The sequence below is a fragment of the Cyanistes caeruleus genome, chromosome Z, assembly GCF_971803275.1.
Source record: "Cyanistes caeruleus chromosome Z, bCyaCae1.hap1.1, whole genome shotgun sequence".
Taxonomy (NCBI): domain Eukaryota; kingdom Metazoa; phylum Chordata; class Aves; order Passeriformes; family Paridae; genus Cyanistes; species Cyanistes caeruleus.
The window spans coordinates 49,818,605-49,841,676 of record NC_141732.1 but is presented as its reverse complement, the minus strand read 5'-3'; the positions used below and the strand labels follow the sequence as shown (position 1 = coordinate 49,841,676).

The window sequence follows — 23,072 nt, the reverse complement described above, 5'->3', positions numbered from 1 at the left end:
CCAGATTCCTCCTCACTGGAGTTAAGGCTGAGGGCTGGAGAGACTGGACTCACTGTGGAGTGTGATCCTCACTAGTAAAATATGTAATTCTACCTTCCTACTCCAAATGCTAAAAGGTACTTCCAAACCAGAATTTTACAGCCTGCTGAAGGAGACCTGACCCTGCCTTCAGCTTCCTAAACCCAGAAGCTACAAAGAATCCTTCAAGATTAAAAGGGGTAAGGTTAATGCATTTGGCTTTTCTTGCACTCAGAGATATCCTAAAAGCAAAATAAATTCTCTATAGCTAATTGGTCCAAGTTTCAAAAGGTGTAATTATCCATAGGAAAAGTTTTCATATTTATTTTATGAGTAAATTTGCTCCTTTGGGTTTTTAAACCACTATTCTACATAATGTATGGCATGTATTTAACAGAAAAATAAAATTTCACTCTCAACATCCCACACAGTTTGGAAAGAAACAGCATCAAAGTCTGCAATTGAAACTGATAACAAGCCTGAGTCATCCCTTGAAGAAAAAAAATCACTTGCATTAGAGCTTAGAATGATGTTATTTGACTTGTTCTGCCCTCTTATCTCTAAAATACATCTCCTATCTTCAAGGACACATATCTGGGATTTATATAACAGGAATATGGCTTTTTGTATAACGATCTTTGATGGTTCTCCCACTTTTGGATATTCACACACAATACACATGACATATTTCACAAACAGAGAATACTTTGATCATATGCATGCTACAAAATTGTACAACCACAAAGCAGACTGTTTATCCTAATGTTGTAGCAGATCCAGAAAATATCCATGTATATGTTAACAGCTCAGCAACACAAACTTCCTGGTCACATTATGGTTCATTTTGGATTTAGAAGATCAAACTGAGTTAGTTGCAGCTTATTTCAAATACACACATCTTCTGAGAGCTAAAATGAGAAGATTCAATGTAATGATAGTGGGTGGAGTCACTCCATTATTAATAAGTTATCACTTATTGTGTGTCTCTCCCAATTGCTTGTCTTACTCTGATAAAATTCATAACATGGCAAAGGTTTACAAGACTTACTAGCACAGCCCAATTGATTAGAAGGATAGCCTCATGAAAATTCAAGGAATCTTTTGTCTAAACAGACTGGAATGGCAAAGCCTGGGTTTGATTTTCTCTTGTATTTTTATTTTAAAAGAATTCTTGAAAGGACTATTTACACTAGCATGTCCCTCAAAGGAATGTCAAGTGTTACTAGCCATGATGCATTAACGTGCTCCAAGACTGCTCTGAGCTGATATTAAAAAAAAAAAAAAAAATTAATTAACACATTTGTATTTTATAAAGCACATATGAAGAGTTAAAAAGATGGTAGCTCAGTCACAGAGTTCAGACACAGGTCAATTGTATTTTTTCTGAGATGAAAGAAAACGGCTAGCATTGGAAGACTTTTACAAAAAGAAAGTTATTTGGGAATCTTGCTTCCTTACTCTGCTACCCATCCCCACTTAGAAAATTCTAAAAACCATGAGATGAAAGAAAAACTCCTTAGATTAAATGAATGCTGATGAAACTGCAACTAAGGCACTGCCAGTTTAGAGGAACTAAAATATCACAGCTTGTCCTGATTATATGTACTCACCAGTGCAAGATAGGTTGCTCACCAATTACACTCTCTTTAGCCATTATCAGTAGTATCATTGTTCTCAAACAATTTTAGATGCACATGTTCGGGAACTTATATTTACCTGGTGGATTCTTGGCAGGATCATTGTGGCTTGGACTTCCTGGTTGTCCAGAATCTATAAAGAAATGAAAGGAACGTTTCAATAATTTGTTTTGCAAGTATCTCTCTATCATATAATACCCTCTATTAACTATTAAACTAATACTTCATTCTTTAAAGGTCATTTCCCTGACTTTCTATGTGAAGCATTATTGAACAAACAAACTGTCTGTAACTTATTTTATGCAGATGTAGAATCATTGTGAAAGATGCAATGATCCTAATAAGAGGAACTTGTAGATCACTGAATAAGGACAAGAGATTCACTCAGTTAAATACTCAAGTTGTAAACACATTTACAAGGGTACCTTTTCATTCCTTTTCCCTCCATCCCCCAAATATAATATTGCATAATGAGCAAAGCAGAGGTAACTGCTCAGGCAATGACCAGAAAGACACACTGGATCAGGCAACTAGAGGTTGCAGTGATGAGCCTGTTGCTTTAGCCTTTCCTTAAAGCACAAAGGCCTACATTGCTTCCACAGACTCATGACTGTGACAAGGATATGACAGTCTGTTTAAATACAACATGATCTTTGTGTTCCTGGCCTGTGAGAACTGCTGTTGTGAAATGAAGATTATGTAACGTAAAAACTAACAAAACTCAAACACCGTACACGTCAAATTGTGTTTTCATTATACATGCACTTACTGAATCAAGAGGAGAATGTAATTTCATGTTAATACACTAAACAATAAATTATATTCTTATTAAAAAAAAAAATTATTTTAAAAAATCTACTTTTCACTGTATTCCCACATCAATAATATAACAAAACCCTGCTCCACTGTAAGAAATTAACAAAAATATTAAAAAAAATGCAGAGAGGAAGAAAATAAATGAAGTAACACCATTTTCTCCACATACAGGCTTCTAAAATGGAGCTATTTTAGTGTCTGAATAAAAAATACTGATTTTCTCAAATGTAGTGGTGTTATTAATAGCATAAGACCACCGAAGGATTGCATCATAGCACCACAGAAACTGCTACCACCAAATGAACTCCAGATGGATGTAGAGGTGTAGAAGGCATTGCTGCTAACAGTACCCAAATTAAAGAAGAAAATACAGAAAAGAAGAAAAGTTTATATCAACAAATATTTTTCCTTCAATTACCATTTCCTCTTCTTATAGTTGAGGAAGTCCTCAGCTTAGAATGAGATTCCCTCTACCTGCTGCAAGAAGCTCTTTGAAATCTGTTGCCACCTGTTATGCAGCTTCATATACATGGCTTGACTCACATGCCTCTCAAACACTTTAATACAAGCTTGATTCTGCAGAAGATATTAACTGAGATGGAAATCCTTTCCACAGCTCAGGTCCTACTAAGCTGATCTGAATGGCAGCTATCCCAAAATGTGTATATCTGGGTAGATGCCTGAGAACTGGAATTCTAAGGCACATGTGAAACTCAGTTCCAGAGGTGTTAAAAACAACTAAATTTTCCAATACCGAATTAAACCACTCTTGTACACAATAAAATGCACATTGAATAGGGAATTTCCCATGAAATGACATCTATCTTCTTCATCCTTGGTCAGGAAACATGAAGGGTGAGACTATGAGCTGGATTCTACCCTTACCATGGTTTGGCACCTGGTACTCTTAGGAGTCCCATTGTGCAACACAGTATGTAACCATTCAGTACGTCTGCTTCTTCACATGATATGATACTTCCCTTAAAAGAATTAATTTAGTTTAATGTGAAAACTTAATCAGCTACAAGAAATGCTAAAAATCTAATGTTTCTCCATATATGGACCAATTTGTGGAGAATTTTCATTTTTCCTGTGTGAAGTAGATGGTCTTCTAACAGATATTCTTTGATTCGGCAAACCATACATACTACTATTTAAATTCAGATTATTAGAGAGGACTTATTTGACACAGCAGTGGTCTGAGTGTAAAACTACTGCAGATGTGTGGCTAAATGAAGTGTCAATTTGGTAACAGATAAACCAAATAAAGCTTGAACAACACAGCTTCAGGATCACAGAGATTTGAAACTGAATTAATGAGGCCTACCAGAAAATAACTTCTGAAGTTTCCTCATGCTAAAATTCACTGGAAGAAAGCACAATGTGAAGTAATTTCTTAGATCTTGCACAGAAATTTGCCTCTATTTCTAGTTTCTGGACTCAGGATTTAAAGATTAATGGAAGTGCAAACAATTGTAATAAGATTGTAATAAGAAATTTAGCAAAGAACTTTCTAATCATATGGATAAGCAGTTGGCTATTTATTATAATTTTCCAGTCAGACTTTGGGTTTTGTTAACTACTCAATAATCGTGGCTTTCACATATTGATCCTCAGTCTATGCTTTCAGAGATCTCAACAAGATTTTGAGAAAGCAGAGATTACTGAAGTAGAATATGAGAATAAAGTTACCTCAGCGTTCACTAAATGCTGTTGAAAAATCAAATAATTTTATTCTGTATGAGAGACATAGAGTTCCAAACTGTGGAACTCTGCACTTAAAACACAGAGAAGCATCTGATCCTCAAGATGAAAGACACAGACTTGAGGTGACCTGTGATGATCCAATTCTCTTACCAATGTCAGTAATTATAAAGCACTCTTCTGTTCTGTTTTGATTGGATCAAATAATTTTGCAAAGTCCAAAAGGATCATGGTCATTGTAGGATTAAATTATATTAATAGTTTCATACTAGCAGAACACTGAATGAACAGATACATCAGCACAATGCTCTTCTAAAAGAGGGAGTAAGAGGCATTTTTGGGAAGCCACAGAATCTAAGGAAGAAAAAGACATGTTCAAAAACTTTTAATCTTTCTTTGTCCTCATCTGTACAAGATCACTAATTAACAACATGAGTCCTTTCTTCCAGAGTGAATGAGAAAGACATAAACCAAACTCATTGTCTGTCTAGCTGGATTTGCATTCAATTGTCCCAGCAAATAACTCTTACACTCTTTAAAAAAAAATAAAAATCCAACAACCAAAATAAAAGAAATCAAAGCACCAAAAGAAAACCCAAACCCCGAGCAACTTCATAAGCTAGAAGCTGGAAAGATACACAAGAAGCAAATAAAATCTCATCATGTTCATGCAATGAAGCTGAAATTTTCATAATTTTAATTTATGTAGCTCCCAACTGTAAGTTCCCTTAGTTTTTTGGTTGTTGTAGTTATTGATAGGGAGTTGTTGGTAGGGAGCACCTACACAAACCATTTCCACAAAATGGCTTTCCTGTGCACCTCACAGCCACAGTAGCATATCTGCTCTGCTTTTCTTGGTGCTGACTGAAGCAACTCATCTTTGATTAAGTTATCGCCCCATGGATTAACAGTTTATATGAAATAGGTTCAAAGCAGAGTTTACTTTTAACAGGTCAAATAACCCTGATGCACTTTATATATAACTTATCATGATTTAGCATGGCTATTTCTAAGACATTCTATATCAAATCACTCTTGCTTCTAGGAGACCATATGAAAGGATGAGTCAAGAAGCTGACATTTTTATACTTCATACTTCATTTTATACTTTTATACTTAATTTTTTCCTATGTTTACATTTCCAGGGGTTGATCAAAATGAGCATCTGTGAGTGCACGTAACTCTCAGTGCAACCAGAGTTAAGGCAAACTGACTGCTGAGGCCTGCTTCAAGTGAGAAAATAAGTCTCCATTTTCCCTGTGATACACTAGGAAAGGTCTTCATAAGGCAGAGGAAAATAAAAAAAAAAGCGGATGGTTTGCCTTATAGCAAAGCATGAGATGCTCTCCCCCATTGAACCACCTTGTCTTTGACAAGCAGGAAAGACACCCATGCCAACAAAGTGAAGAAAGTCACACTTTCACCTGCTTCCTGAAGGATTTTTAGCATTGCTCACCTCAGTAATCTAACTTTTCACTTTTCAGCTGATAAGAGAGTCTCTTTAAAAAGCAAGCTGCCACACATTCCTTATGCCCCATCCAGTACAAGAAATCTTGTTTTTAAGACTATCTGTTAGAGCATAATATCAAAGGCATTGAAAACAAGTAGCAGCAGAATCTGTTAAAATCTGAAAATCTAAATACTTTCTAGAGCATGTCTTAGGGAAATAAGCACATTGTCCACGGGCATCACCCTAACGAAATAAACTTTCTCAGTGAATGCCTTTCTATTTGCCACAGGTTATGAGGAGAGCCTTTGATCAGCCTCAGATGATCTCAGTTTACAGACACTAATTTAATCATTCACCAACAGGTAAATAAATCCTTGCTCTTTGATAGTGTCTGACTGTGGTATGAGGGATAAGGGACCATAGGAATGTGGCCATCATCGAACCATGTATAATGTTTTTCAAACTTTCAAATTAATATACAGCACTTGGCAGCTGACAGTCCACTATCATGAACAGGAATCACAACTACTTTCCAGACTGTCAGGATTACTTTGCCACCTGACATCACTTGAGGCAAATGGTTGTACCTCTGAAAATCACAGGATCAGCTGTGATTTTGATCAAGATTGTTGATCTTGATCTCTCAAAGACTCTGAACATCCATAGCAAAGACATCTTCCCCTTCTCCAAAGGAAATAAGATGGGCAGCAAAAATCCATAGAACAGATAAATAACTTTGTCCCTGTGCTTTAGAACATTACCTTTACTTATCATTACCCTAATTTTACTATGTAACTACCTTTTACTGCCTATATTATTTTACCTGGACCAGGCAACTTATCGGTTTGACAAACTTCCCAAACACTTGTAACAATTTCATTTCACAGAAGCAGTGTCTTTCTTTGTGTAATCCTTCTCTGACAATAGAGAATTATTGCACCATTTTAATAGCATCATTCACACCAACTCTTGTGATAGGACAGATACAATTCATGGTAAAAACAAGCTTAACATGGTTTAATGCATTTTCCACTGAAAAGTGGATAGTATCCACTGAAAGGTTACTATAAACATAGAAATGCTGGTGTCACCCTTGTTTTCATAAGTATATTAACTTGAGGGGAGGGATTTATTTTTCATATTTTCATAGATCGCTACACTTAATTCAAATATTCTCCAGAAAATTTTGTCTCTCTGATTTCCTCTGCTAAAATGTTCACCTCCACCAATTTGTTTGATAGAGAGCAAGTCTTGTGAGGAGCTCTGAGGGAGCTGGCATTGCTTAGCCTGAAGAAAAGGAGGTTGAACATTATTGCCCTCTACAGGAGGCTGACAAGAGGTTGTAACCAGGTGAGGTCAGTCTCTTCTCCCAACGACCGAGTGATAAAACAAGAGGAAACAGCCTCAAGGGAGGCTTTGCATCAAGGCAGGTTTAGACGTGACACTAGGAAAACATTCTTCACCGAAAGGTGGCCAGCCATTGCAATCAGCTTCCCAGGGAAGTCAGGAAGTCACCTTCCATGGAGGTATTTCACAGGCCTATAGATGTGACATTTAAGGACATAGTTTAGTGGTATTGGCGATATTTAGTGGTACTGGCAATGTTAGGTTTACAGTTGGACTTCAAGATTTTAAAGGTCTTTTTCAACCTAATGTATTCCATGATTATATGTCCCTAAGAGATATGGTATGCAGCACAGCTCACGCAAGGAGGAAGCAGCACCTTAAGAAACAAGTAGGGCTTCACTATGAGAAAGACATGTTTGTCCTTGTATGTTCTCCCAACATGCCCTTGCATCTTTTCACAACAGTATACACTTGTTAGCAATATGTGTTCACGACACCCAGACTGGGAACATGCACAGCACTGAATCAGTGAATTCTTTTGCATTGTTCTGCCACCCTTATTCTGCAAGAGCTTCCTCTGTGTTCACAAGACAGCTCTGCTATTGCACTGGGTAACTACATGAAAAGCTAGTTCTGTATTTTTTTATTGTGCTTCATATTCGTACAACTGATGGTAAATAAGCAGCATAGAGAAGTGACCCAGAAGGCATGGTTGGGACCACTCAGGAGATCAGTGCAACAGCAGGAGATACCCTGAAGGCTGGATGTGGTGATCCTGTGCAGTCAGGCTTCAGCAGCAGCCTTGTGTAGCACCAAGAGCTGTAACAGTGACTTGGACTCTTCACATCAAAAGAGTGCTGCTGTCTAACCTTCACCTACCTGAAAAAGGCAGCAAATAACAGAGCTGACTGCTCACCCCAGAAAGCTAAGGTGTCTGCTGGGGTTGGTACCTAGGCTTTTAGCCCAAGCAGGCATGCCACTTCATACAGCCTTCATGGCTCGGGACATGGAGGTGCTTCTGCTGAGAGCTGATCAGGATAGTCAGCAGAAGCTGGGCTCAGTTTTCATTTAGGCTTAAAATTGTTTGCTTTGGACTGGGGGCACAGCAAGAGTTATTAAGCTATCAGCTGATCCATTTCACCACATGCCCCCATGCCCTCCCACCCCAGACAAGTTTGCCTATGGCCAGCATGGCTGGGTGAAACACCCTGTCTGTGCCAGCGGAGGAGCATCCCCACACCTGGGCTCACCAGGGCAATGCCAGTGAGATGGTGTGTGATGGGCTGGGGCTTCAGAGCCCAACGGGTCATGGCAGGCTCCCTGCTTCACCTCCCCTTTTATCAGCAGATCTGCCTCTGCCAAGTCACCCAACCAGCCATTGTCAAGACTGTTAACTTTCCTTCAGAGTATTTTAATTAGGTAAATAAAAAAATGGTAATTAAATCAACATTACGTAATGTGTTTCTGATTTGTAATCTCATTTAAATTAATTAACTGACTCAATCTTTGTTTAGTTTTTAAACTGCCCTAGTTAAGAAGTGGAGCTCTGGGAGTAAATTCATTTTTTATGTAGTTGAAAGAAATTCAAGGACCTAGAAACATTTATGAGAATGAAAATAGCAATATGCATAGTAAGATTTTCAGCTTTATATCTCAAGCATAGATTTATCTTTTTAATTTAAATTCCTTTGTTTATGTGACATAAGTCACAACACTTATTTATTCAAAATATTTCTTATACAATTTATAAAGACCATATGTTGCTCATATTGAAAGCTGAACAAATTTCCCCAACTGTGTTATAAGTTGTGCATGGAATATATACATATCTATGTATGCACGCACACACACACACACACACATATATTTTTAAGTTAAGGGTTACATTTTTTCATGGCCTGAAACAAATATTTCCCATACCTCATAATATTAGTTGAGCTCTTTTTTGACATGTACATTAAGATGAGATTTACATAGGTATCAAGCCACATGTGGGTGAATGTGAAAGAATGACATTTCTTTCCAAAAGTTGTTGGATTCAGTAGGAAAAGATGAGATATGAATGCTTAATTTTCTCCATCTGGAGGATACTGTGGATACTAATATAGTCAGAAGTTAGTTTTGGAACCCAAGAAGACCTTTTACAATAAGGTATGTTTCATGAAGGGCTTTTTTTACTCATTCTTCAGAAAATCAAAAACGAAATATAGAACACAGTGGAAGATTTATTGTGATGTTTAGGGAAGGAAGAAATTATATGCTAGGCTATGTTAATTAAAAGTTTATATTTGCAAGCAAATACTAGGAATTTCCTTGCATATACCTTCACCTTAATAATAACTGATCACTTTTTTCTGTTCTGTAGACAGGGTTGGCCCTGATGTATATGCAATGTATACTGCCGAGATCTTTACAAAATCACAGAATCAATTAGGTTGGAATAGTACTCTGAGATTATTGATTCCACCCTATGATCCAATTCCACCTTTTTAGCTAGACCATGGCACTAAGAGACAGATCCAGTCTTTTCTTAAACACATGCAGGGATGGTGATTCCATCACCTCCCTGGGCAGCCCAATCCAGTCTCCAACTACCCTTTCTGTGAAGAAAATCTTCCTAACATCCAACCTGAACCCACTGCACGGATTCTGGTTTCAGGGAAGCCGATGCAGATTTTACCACTGAGTCCTATGCAATCGGGATTTCATTTTCTGTTTAGCTGTAGAGCGGGAAAGCAAAAAGAGCTCAGAGAGATAAAATTCACATTTCCACTACATAAGACAACATTCTTGGGCCAGGGATAATGATGACAGGACTAAGACAAAATCAGTTTTGTTAACATGAGTCACAGACAAAAGTTGTTAAAATCAATGAAAAGTCACTGCAGCAATTTTTAGATGAAGCAGTTTATGGTAAATTACAGTTTAAAAGAACAAAAAAAGCATAGTTCAACATACACTGTTGGACAGATCTGCATTTTTTTTCTTCGAAGTGCATTGCATTCTCCACTAAATCATACAGTAATAAAAGACAGATTCCTCAGCAGTTCAGAAATTTACAATCGTATGCTACTTAACTTACTTCTAAGAGACATGGGGCATAAGGAACGCCATAGTTCTGTGGATCCTCAAGTAACACATTTTTTTATCAGAGATCTTTGTGAAAACAATGTCTCAAATGGAAGTATATACACATGTTCTTTATAAAGTAGTTTAATGTAGTCTGCTGTAATGTAAAAGTTCATGGATGAAATATGCACCGCTTTGCCTCTCCATATTCACTCACACACACACACACACACACACACACACACACGCACGCACACGCACGCATACACACACAATTAAAACATACTAACCATGACAAAAGAAAGATTAAATCTATTTATGTGCACTAAGTAGGTAATATACAAGACCTGGCTGAAAAATATTACCCCAGCTTTTCATGCAAGTGGTTCAAAGCTTGATAGTAATTGCGTGTGTGCTCACAGGCACCATGTTTATACACAAGCTCGTAACAAATGATGAGAAAGTACTGAAGCAATAGTGATAAAAAAATTATGACCTACATATCAATTTTCTCTCCACTTTGACCTTTTACAGTAAATAAAAATTAGAAGCACCTAGTCATATGATGTGCCCCAGAAGAATTTAAAATGTAGGACAGACTAAAGCATACAAATGTATGACCCACTCAGTTTTGAGTTTGGGCAGCAATGTTCTGCCAATGAATGCAAGGAATTTTTTTAAAGCATGTAACTTGAAAAGGAAAAAAACTTATCTTGGCTTAAACCACATAAACCATGATTTTCAAGTTTAATACAAAGCAATTTTAAAGAACATTTTTCCCACAGGTTCCTCATCTCCTACTAGCAACAGTACTGCTGTTGCTGTCATATTGGTCAAAAGCTATTATAAAAATATTAAATCCTATTTGACCATATTCATTTGTGCCTGCCCAACATAACTCTGTAGTTTTGTGGCCAATATCACATGGGAGCATCTGTTTCAAAATATTATAATTTTCACTGAATATTACACATCACTTTTAAGTGATTTTTAATTTCCCAAACTTTCTAATCATCTATGTAGATGAAGTTCCCTGACAGAGACTATTGTATCAGATATGTACAATACCAGCTGCAGTATTGATTTTAAAATATGCTTTCCGATTCAGCATAGAGCAGAGGCTGATTTTGCTCTTTCAATTTTGTTTTATTTACAAAAGTTGGCACATGTTCTTGCAGTAACTAAGGGTATTACGTACTTGAAAAAAGGATACTACTTTTTTTATCTAAAACAACAGATGTATGGATTCACATTCCAAGGCTTTCATTTTTATTGCTTACTAGTTCTTGGGGTTTTTTTTGTATGAGTAAAAATTGAGTGCTAATTAAGGGGGCTTTGAGGGTGGGGGGAGATTGAGGGCAAACAAAAACCCTGACTCAAAATTCTTGCTGTACCTGGTAAGTTGACAGTGTCTTGAATACTATTTAACAATCCACTGTTTCTAAGGCTTATTTTCTTAACATTACTCTATCACAGCAGGACCTTGAAAAAGTTATCATGACTGGTTTGGTCTGAAGCTATAAAAAAAAAAAGTCTTTGTTGTTAAAAAACCGTGTACATATTTATTGAAAATGTATCAGAAACTCAAGTTTCGGTCTGTGTAAAAAGCAGAAAGAGTTGTACCACCCAACAGCTCCAAGACATGAAGCCAGAATGAGTAACCTTAGATATTCAGCATGTCTACTATAACTGCAGATTTATTTAGATTCTTATTAAAGTACCTTTAATACTAAAATAATAACTTTTTTCTAGCTAAATATATGAAACAAAATTAAATCCAAACAGAACTCTCCACTTCAATAACCCTTTATATTCATGTATTTGTGCATGTATGTGTGTGTGTGCAGAAGTTATAAATTCATATAGATTCAGGTTTATCTTACTTATAGCCAATATTTTGGTCTTTGAGAAGGGGGAAATCTAATGGGTTAAACATGTTGACTTTCTTGTGCACTACTGAAAGAACAGGAATAAATGTGAACAACAGCCCTTTCACAATAGCATTCCTTACAGAAATATTCCAGATTTTTCAAAAAGCTTTAGAGCAAAAAATAGCAGCATCATACTTGCACTGCCCTTCTTCTGTGAACAATACTAAAAATTTGCCTATTGTGCACTCATATATAGCAGGTTCAAGATTCAGTTTAATACCTTATGTGTATTCAGGCCCCTTGGCCACTATGTTTTCCTGAACAAATGGGTTAAAAACACGTGATCTGAATGAGTTAGATGAGACACAATGTACTGCACAATAGTTCAGTAGTATGCACTGAAATTATGGCAGACCTTTTTATATCTGATTTCAGGACTGATTTCAACAATACTCGAATGGTAACTTGCAAACTCAGATTTTACCTTCACCTTCCTCCCTTCTGCCTGTCTCTTCCTGCTCCACACAAATACACAACACACCTTGTGTGATTCTGAAATTAGAGTATTATTACAACTCCCTTTTTAGCCCAGTCTTTCTTTGGTGTGGTTGTTACCGACACTCCAGAGCTGTGTAAAGTCAATCTGTCTGTGCAGCTTGAGCAACTTAAAGTGAATTCAGAAAAGTGTGCAATGGCAAATCTAGACTTCATTCACATCAGTCTAATTTTGAGCAGTTCAGGTTTCCATGTAGTAGCTAGAATTTGTATTGTTATGCAGATGAGACCAATTGGATAGTTTGACATTAAATTTTACATTTATGAACAGTGGCATTAAGCAAATCTCCAAAGCCCCAAAACGCTTTTATCCTTTCAGGTAGTTTTCCAGGAGGTGTTGTACCTCTGAATAACAATTGTATCCCTTTAATGCCCACTTAAAATGCAAGAACATGGGAAAATGCAATTCTTACATGAAATTCACCTTGGCCTAGGGCTGTGTTTCTCCACCCAGTGGGTGTGACTGACAGGCAAGCATTGAAGAGGGCCCACTAGTAAGTCACACATCACGCTTGTGAAAAACAAACCAAAAAAACAAAACAAAGTGAAAGAAAAACAAGCCAAAAGGAAAATAAATAAATAAATAAATAAAAAGGGCACTTATCGCAGGACAGAGCACAGTTAAGTCTGCTGGTCAGCAGTCCTCCCAGATTGCTTCCCCCCTTGCCCCTGCCTCTGAGAAGTGTGAAGCTGCACCATAAGCATAAGCACTTTTCATGTGATGCTCATGTTCATGTGTTGCTCAGTTCAATGTCCCACATTCCCTTCCACATGTGGAAGGAGAACTGAGGTATGTGACCTGTCTGCAGTAGAGCAATGCAACATCAGGGTTGGCAACAGAAGCACTCCACCAGCAGCAAAGCAATCTCCAGAAACTAAGCACAGACCAGCACACAGTTTGGCCAAGTTTTCTAAAGTGATCCTGTCATTAGTCTTCTGACATACACAATCACTAAAATTAAATCTGTGTAACAACATTAAAGCACATTCCATATCAAGTCAGTTTGTCTGCTCCAAGTCTAAAGCCCTGTGTCCCCCCAGGAAACACCAGCAATATTGTATGGACCCTTTCTTCTATTTTAATCAAATGAACAATGAAATCACTTCCATACGCATAGCTATTGATAACAGCATGATGTAAGCGTTCAGGAGATGGAAACAGCACATGAAGACAGATAGCCATGGCAATAAGAGTCAAACTAAAGCTTTATATCAAGTTTAGTCTAGGGGTTACCACAGTTAGACAGTATACAGGAGACAGCCCAGAAAACATCACTCTAGGAAGATGGCTAAACTTGCAAACCTACAGAGTTTTTCATATATCATTTGGCTCGGTCACAGCAAGTGCAGGTATCTTTGCATGGTTCTCACCTACACCATTTCAAACAACACACCACAGCCTAACATTAAGTTCATGTAGAATACAGCAGTCACATGAGAATCTCTTAGCAAAGGCATATGTCAACACCAAAAGGATAGCTGCCTTCCCAAATGTATTAGTATAAGTCTATTTTAATAAGCAGCAGATGGAAAAAAATGTAATCAGTATGTTGCAGCATGACAAAAAAAAAAAAAAAAAAAAAAAGACTAGACTAAACACACATAAAAAAATTCACATGTCAAAAAATAACACATTAAATTATAAGGCATGAAAAAAGAAGTGCACTGATTTTAGGGCAGAACAAGGCAAATTCTCTGGACTGTATCTTTCCATGAGATTAGTAGGGGAGAGTGACAGAAAACTGACATATTTTTTTCACACAGGTAGCTGTCCATAAGCAATATTTGACACTAGAAAGGGCACAGTTACCCCATTAAAGATATTGGCAGCTCCATTTACCCAAAATCTAGGTCTATAATTAACTTTAGGCATACTGTATTGTTAAAGATTTATTGAATTGTTAAATAGTTAAAGATTTACTCTAAGATAACTTGCAACCACCTGTATGAACACATTATTTTTGCTGTCTTCTTTTTGCATTTTCTCTCTACCTTCCTTGTGCCATCATCATATACATCATCATACATATCCTTGTGCCATCATATTGGAATATTCTTCAAAGCTGCAATTTTTGCAGTGTCCAGGAAAACATTTTTATTTAAAGAAAGTAAAACCACCAAGTGTTGTACAGGTTTTTTGCTTATCTGAATAAGAGACAATCCAATGCTGCTTATTATGAAATGCCTGTTGCTGAAGGCGTCCTTGTGTTTTGTTTTATTTTGCTTCTCACCATTACTTTAAGGAAACACCTTCTTTTTAAGGCTGTGTAGGATAGGGGAAAGGCTGAGAGAATGATGAGTAAAATGAGTAGCTTCCTTTGAAGACTGACTGAAAAGTAAACTGTGCTTTGTTACCTGGGCTTTGTTGAATCATCTCAACAGAAGGCATACCCTACAACTGTGCAATTTTAAAACTCATGGCCAACTGTCATTCTGCATTCAAGGCTACTATTATCAGCCTTAGTGTTTAAAACTCAGAGGCTGAAGTAATAGACGAGTATCATTATCATGATAAGAATATTACAGGAATAGAAGTGGTAGATACGTTTTTCTGCTTCTGTCTCACAAGGTGAGGAGAGGCTGAACCGCAATCAGGAAAACAAATTTTACTCTGGAGAAAATACATAAAACCATACAGTTCAGGAATTTTCAGATTTATCTTGATGAAGTTCTGTACAGCTACATACTTATTATTAGAATTTTCCAGTTATAAATATTAAAGAAAGCCTAATTTTCTTAGTGGCTACAACAGGGTCACAGATATTAGTGTAACTGCATATCCAGCTGCAGAGATCTGTAGTACTAAATTCCAGATGAACTTGGCTCCTAAACACAATAAAAGAGCAAGAGTAAGCAAAACCAAGTTGGGTGAGGAAGGGGAGAGACATAAATTCAAAAAAACAAGAGGTTAATATATATATATTTAGCACTTGGAATTCCATAAGAGGAATTTTAAGCAAAGTTTAGTGCTTCCTGCCCTCATGAGCATTTTGTAGAACTATAATCTACACACTCTTTTGAAAAAGTTTCTCTGTATGCCTGTCTCAGCCATGTGGTGTGTACTTTCCATTTAGACAAATACAGAAGAATAGAAGGGAAATACAAATGTTGGCATAGGTGATTTCAAGCCTTAGTTGTTTGACCTTTTTGAATAAGCTTTTGGCATCTGTGACTTGGCAGGCAGAATGCAGGCCAAGCCAGAACAAAGAGGAAGACAGGAAGCAGAAAGCTGGCCATGTCTCCTTGGCAGTCAGCATTGCAACAGGGTGAAAAACCATGTTGTTGCCAAACCAGAAACAGTGGGGGAAGCCCAGATAGCTGGCAAGTCACATACGGCTGTATTGTACATCCTAAACACTAAATGCTTGATAAACTGAAGTGCTATACCGGAATCTAATCCACTCTTCTGCTCTACAGGGGAATACTTCATTTGCCCTTGTTCATGTGTTTTCTAAGGAACTGAAATAGCATTGTTACTATCATCTATGGGCTGGCAGGGTAAAATCTTGCTGCCACCGTATGAGCATAAGCTTTCCAGTATCTTTCTAAAGAATCCACTAAGACACTGCTAGAGCATGGAATCCCCTTCACACATGTCCCTGTTTTGCCCTGCCCCCAGTCCTGATGATTCAAGCTTTCAAGTAGCCTCAGGAAGCATTGGCAGCAGACTGCCTATTGTGGCAAACTGCATTTACCACTTTGAAAGTAGTTTTTTAATTCTTGCCATATCAGCTGAGCAGTATTATTTCACATCCCGCATTCACCCAAAAATTATGCAAACACTCATCTTCAAACCTAGGATGAGGAAACAGCTTTGGTTTTACATACTCTCAAACACCTGAACAAAGGGAGGTTGTTTTGGACTTTTCTGTGGGTACAGTTCCCACCCTGGGCACAAAATTTAGTAGGTCACTTCCAGCCCTGTGCTCTGCAGATTGCAGGCTGTTGCAACCTGGGGCAGTGCAGCCGTGGTGCTCATTGCCTCAAAGGAAGCGGTGGGAACGCTGCCAACACGTGCAGAGGGAGGACTGTTATAGATGTTTCCTCCATTGGTTAGTCAAGGTTCCTTGCACTTACAGTGGACTGCAAATTTCAAAGGGGACATAGCAGAGTGTGGCTCTGTTACCCAGGAAGGTCTGGCTCCCTCCTAGATATGGAGATTGTCTTCCACATAGGAGACCCTCAGCAGCTGTACAGGGACTCTGCCCTCCCAGAGTGGTACAAAATCACCTTGTACCAAACCAGCTGTTTAGGAGGCTTATTCATAGAGAAAAAAATACACATGCTATTTTGTCCCCAGATATCACCTATGGTTCAGTAAAGCCTTAGGAAGGGAGGCGGCAAAGGAGATTGCATTTCATACAGATCTTTATTTACCAATAACCTATTAAAGTACTGTTGTCAAAGATAACTGATAAACAATCTCTTTGTAGGTGTGGAATGCATTTCTCACTGTCTTTCAGATGTTTCATTCCTGTGGCCAGGCTTTTACTATCTTGATTACATATTATTTTAACACCAATGAATTACAAAGCATGATTTTTAAAATGTTGATTCTGCCTTTGGGCCATGACCAGAATTCTCACAGACTCCCAGGGCCAAATAAAGGAGAAGATAAAGATCCCACTCATCACAGCCCTTTGCCACCTAATTCACCAACTGAATTTTTATTGTTCACAAAAAGACCAAAATCTATTAAAAGGTCATACTACTCCCAAAAGCACTCAGTTCTTTACTGTAATTACACTCGAATCACAACAACAATGCTGAACAAGTGTGTTCCTTAATAAATTAAATGAGAGAGCACTTAAGAAAAACAGGTCATTCCAATTTATCAGCAAATTGATTGATTGATTGATTGATTGATTGATAGAAAGTAAGATGATTGTAAATTGAAAGCAATGATCACTTCCTACAATAGGAGTGTAAGAAAATGTCTTGTGATCATGCAGGACAAGAACTTATTCTGGATTCCTGCAGTAACCAATTTTATGGGATCCCATACATAAACTATATTCTGTTCCTCACAGCTAGTCCTTATAGCTCAACAGGTAGCAGAGAGAATTATCCTTACAACTATGTCCTAGCTTATGTTCAGCATCTGCTTTTTCTGACCTTCTTCAAATAGTTTTTTAATATATCTATGCTGTTATGCCTTAGTAATTACTACTTAATCACATGCATGTGAAGTCTACTAGAAACAAGTAAATTAAGAAGCTCTTTTTCTTCTTGATGGCCTTTCACTCACATTTACAACCAAACTTCCTGGAATCCATTAAAAAATTATGTAGTTAATTTCACTGAGTTGTCTTTGGGCCATAACACACCCATTTAAAAACTTTCTGGCAAACTATGCCCTCAGTCTTGTCACTTTTCTATCTACTTGCATACTTTCCCTTCCCTCATTTGAAGTTCAAAGCAAAAATACTTTAACCAATCCCCAACAAGTTTCTGCATGTCAGCTGCAAAGGCACTTTCCTGTCCTTTACCAGTCATCCCACTGCCTCACAGCACCACGTCCTGGCCCCACACACAGGGAAACCAAAGCTGAATGCTCTGTGGGGCAGAGACCAACATCCAGACTGCTGTGGGACTATCAGAAGCCTTCATTCTGCTGCTGCTACTGCATAATTAGCAGTAAGTGGCTTGGCCTGGAAATACAAATCTCAAAATTAACGTAACAAGACAGCTTCTTCTTGGCTGCCCATCCAAGTTTCATAACTAAAACCTCAACACACTTTGAAAAAAAAAAATCAGCTAACAAACAATCAGTCCCAATCCTCAGTTTGTCCAAAATGAAGCGATCCTTTGAATCCTGAAGTCTGGCACACCTAGAGAACATGCTAATCTGATTCTGTGACTGTGTTTTATCTGTGTTGCCTAGCTCCTGAATACAGAGCCCTCCAGACCAGGGACAGCCCATCTGGCATGGTCTGATCCCTCACAGAATTGGGGAGATACTGTGAAGGAGGACTCTATCTTTTGGCCTTTCAAAGTCACACTTTTCATTCCCACAAAATGCAAAAGTTGTTAGAGAGAGTTACTTTAATTTATTTGATAGTCAGTGAAAAGATTTTATCTAATATGCCATTTTATATTATAAAATATTAACCAATTTTAAAAAGCCAATTAACTCATCTCATTATAAAATACTGCAACCTCCAGTATTCTGGAGTTTTCAGGAAAGGCTCTTTGGCTGCTTTTGCCATCTAAGGCTGAATAATGCTTGTGATTGGAAATTATTTTTCTTTTACTCTATGAGAACAATTACTGCAGCTATCACACAATTATTGCAATTATAGTTGTAAAGACTGCTGTTCAGAGCTATTCTCTGTAGCACCATTTTGCAACACCAGGAACATTTGTCTTTTCTAATGATCACCACCAGCACAAATGTCCTTTTGTAGCTCTTTAAGTGATTTCATTTCTTTCTATTAATATCCTGTTACTTGCTTTGGGAAAAAGCAAAGGAGACAGGCCCCAATTAATATATACTTTTAAAGCAAAAGCTTTTAGTGAAGCCAGAGCTAAGGCATTTTAAAACAGGAATTGACACTTCCCTTTACAACAGCCTAACATTTTCAATGTGCCTTGCTAAATGGATAGAAAGCCCCCAAAATACTTCAAATCTGTGTTTCATAAACTGTACTCTAAGAGAAGCAGCAATAAAGTTTATTGCAGACCTAAAGTATCTGCATAAACCCGGTTAATTGAAAAGTGGGTGGAGAGGGCTGCCAAATTAAATGTTTACATTAGCACAGCTGTATTGTAAAAACATTCTGCCCCCTGTGCTTTGTAATTATAAGATATTTCTGGACTGTGTATCTCTGCAAAGTTTATCTCTACTGCCAAGAGTGTTTTGGCACAGAGTGTCTGCAATTTTTGGCAGCCAGAGAGCTCTCAGCACAGGCAGTTTCTAAAATGGCTGCCAAGCAGTTATCCCGAAATGTCGTCGATCTAGTGTCGTCCTGCGTGAAGGGCAAAAGCCAAAACTGGTTCTAAAGCCATCAGATTGTTTTAACTTAGGCAAGGAGCTGGTTTTCCAGACACGAGTGGGACCTGGCACCGCCGGTCAGTCACACCAGGCTCAGCAGTACACTGTGCAGAGCAGAGGGCTAGAAGACATGCTGACTGCTCCACACATCCCATCACTGGGGAAAGAAGGGGGGAGGAGGGGTTTCCTGAAGGGAAGCTTACTTTATTGTTTTAAATTATGAACAAATCGTCATATGCTTCCCCTGTGCCAGGAGCACACACGCTGGGACATTTGCAAAGTACAGGCTCAGGCACAAGGCACCAGCAAAGCCCCACATGCTTTATACCTCCTTCACACTGATTGCATTGGCCAGCTTTTAAAGAAAATCCCTGTCTTTTCCAAACAACCAGCAAAATGTACAAAACCTTTCCAAACATCTCAAACCTTTGCTGTGACAATCTCTATTTTATTTGAGATGGACCTCCTCATCAAGATACACCATCCTTGGGCAGAATTAGAAAACCTTACCTATCCTGTCCCAGGCCGGTATAATAGACAGAAGAGTTCTTTCTCATTGTGTTCAATGTCAAGACAAATGGAAATTGAGAGATTCCTTAGCCCTTGTACTCTGCTTTAACCATAACTGTGCACAAAGAAAGATGAGGCATTTCATTGCTTTCCTATCGCTTGCTAGGCAATTTCACAAGTTTGGATAATGACAGCTGACACTTGAGTGCATCATGATTTTTTCACTGAATTTTCTTTATGAAACAAAACTACAGGCCTTTTAGCATCACTTCAAATTAAAAAATAAAATAGGAAGTGTCCACACCAGAAAAAAATATTCCATTCGTAGAAGAATCACAACCGTACAGACACTAAGTGAATACAAAGCTTGTCTTGTGGGTGCTGCCCCTATCTATTTATGGTCCTAAGCCTCCCTATCAACTATCATTATATAATAACATCTGAATAGGAGCTTTTTGTGGAAATGCTAGTCAACTGATCCATGAAATGCTTAATGCCCATGGCCACATTGCATCAGAAGACTTTGTATCAACCCCAGTCAATTATTTATATAACTACATTTCATTTCAAATCCTTTCTACTCTATTGAGAAATTTTTGTACCACTAAATAGAGAGGACATTCACTTTGATTGTTATGTCCACTCAACATCCTTCTGAATTAAGTGACTTTCACCTTTGTTTAATTAGTAATCAGGGTCGAAGTCACACAGCTGTGTAATACTGATGTCCTTGTAAGGTTCCAGTGAGCTGGGGTTAAGGTTCCAAAGAGCATCTCTTCTATTAATATTTAATAAGTGTATCTCCAAACTGCTCTCTACCAAAAAAAAAAAAAAAAAAAGGAACAAAACTAGCAAGGGACTCTGCATCTTCAAAAAATCACACCATTTTCTCTATCTTATCTGCTGCTTACAGCCTCTACAAATGAAGCTTCATCCTGTAAGTATCATGCCACTCTTCTTCCTTTCAAACACACACACGTATTTCAAAAATAAGTATCTACCTATTCCCCATTTCTCATCCTCACTGAGCTAACATCGCACTTTGAGTTAAAACACTGAAAAAACACGGACCATTTTCCTTTATTGAAGCACTGGGTACTAAGGATCCCAAAACTTCCCCTGGACTGAAAGAAATACTGAAAATTCTCAAGATTACAATTCTGTTTATTTATGAGAGATAAAACCCAGATATACAGCAAGTTTTGTCTGGCTCAAATTCTAGGGTGTCACTTTATCTGACCATTCTGATACCAGGCCATTGACTTGAGTTAAAGATAACTATATACTGGCATGTAACTCGGCAGCATCATGCTATAACCAGTAAGAAAATGAGATTGCACCCCCAGTCCCTGGGTTGTTCATGCTGCTGGCAAACAGGTTTACTAAATCCAAAGAGAACAAATTTTACTTATTCCAGCTTTAAAATTACAGTGAAATTTACAGTATTAAGAAATATTACATTATACTCATGTTCTACTTTTAATGCTGTAGGAAACATCCCAATATCTTAGCAGTATCTTAACGGTTCAACTTGTATATTTTAAAAAGTCTCTACCAAACGTGACCCACTCTGGGTCACACTTTCACTGGTATATGGTTTGCTGAAGTATTCAAAGGAAAGAAGGACCAAGATGTATTTTATTATTTACACTTACTCCTACATGATCTACCTTTTGTTGAAAATTTTCGAGACAGGAAAACTCCGAGTATTTCCTCTATTGGGAGCATCGAGTTTTATGTGTTGTGAATAACACATCCACTTTCCCTGCATTCCTTAGCTGATGTCTGGAATTTATGTCTAAATTCCATAAAAACCTGCTAGAAGAGAACACTGAATTGTGTGCTTAGTTCTAAAAAATGAGGGGGAAAAATTTATCATGAGATAATTCTGGGTTTTGCATCAACTTATTATTTGTTTATTCTACACATCCAGAGATTCCTAATCTATCTTGCCTGAAGTGTACAAAAGTGAGCAAAAGTTGTATAGATAGATGCTTGAAAGTCAAGGAGTCAAGGTGTCACAATCAGTGTTGGCAATATGGTTTATTTCTTAGCACTCTAAGCCATATGCATTTTAGTTTTTGTCATCCTTTCTTAAGATTCTTAAAATGAACCTAATGTCACAAATATTCATGCATTGAAGGCTTTATATAAACTTAGAAAGAAGCAGGATTCATGCTGTACTGATATTCATGCAGCACTTGTGCACATATGTATGTGCAAAATTAAACCAAAATTCCATGTTTTGCAAACAGAATCTCAGTTAGCATAAGGGTACCTCCCTTTTATATGGGAAATATATTCTTGAGTCCAAATCTTCAACTGGAGATGATCTACCAAATGAAGCACCTCTTTGAGGGCATTGTTCACTAATCACATATGCATATGGCCACCTTCAGTTGGGTTGGGCTGTCCACAATACAGTTACTGTACAAGAGGTTAAAGGGAGGAGGAATCTAGGCTGAACGACACCTGGGATTCTGAAGCACATTCCTACAAAAATACTATGTCCATCACCCACAAACCTAAAATAATCACTGGAGCACTCTTCAGTAAAGGTCCCCAGCATATCATTTTTCCATCTCAAAGTATTTTTTCACAGGAAGATAGTGTAAACAAAATTCACAAGATCATTCTTTTTCGATACCAAGGACTGTCCTTTACAATTCACCTTATACATGCAAACCATTGTCATCTTCTTTGCTTAAAATACATGCAAAGCATGACTGCTTGCTAAGAGACCAAGCTTTGAAATTTTCAAGTCAAAATGAGAGGCCTGACAGCAGAATGAAAACTTTTATGGGAACTCAACAGTTGTCAACATGTGCTAATATAACAAATTATTTAAACAGACTGAGGCATTTTTATTTAAAGTTTCTTCTTTGCTACTAATTCTTCTTTCCATCCCCCAGTTTCACTCCCACATTTCTTTCTGTATTTCCTATTTTTATCTTCATTAAATCTGTGACGATTTTTTTCCCTGATAGTATTCATAGGTTTTAGGAAAAACATTCAGGGACTGGAAATTGGGATACTTTTTAGTGAACAAGGACCCTAAGTGATCACTTTTATTTCTTAATGATGGAAGGAAAAGTAATGAA

General features: G+C 37.6%; 1 protein-coding gene across 7 annotated transcripts in view; it reads right to left on the bottom strand.

Annotated features, from left to right (window-relative positions):
* Window positions 1-23,072, bottom strand: part of NFIB (nuclear factor I B) — a 164,146-nt gene that overhangs the window by 64,455 nt on the left and 76,619 nt on the right. For all 7 annotated transcript variants that reach the window (XM_023943528.2, XM_023943530.2, XM_086867618.1 and 4 more), the window contains exon 3: window positions 1,735-1,788. In XM_023943528.2, coding sequence (XP_023799296.1) covers window positions 1,735-1,788 — 54 coding nt within the window. The remainder of the gene's footprint in view (window positions 1-1,734; window positions 1,789-23,072) is intronic.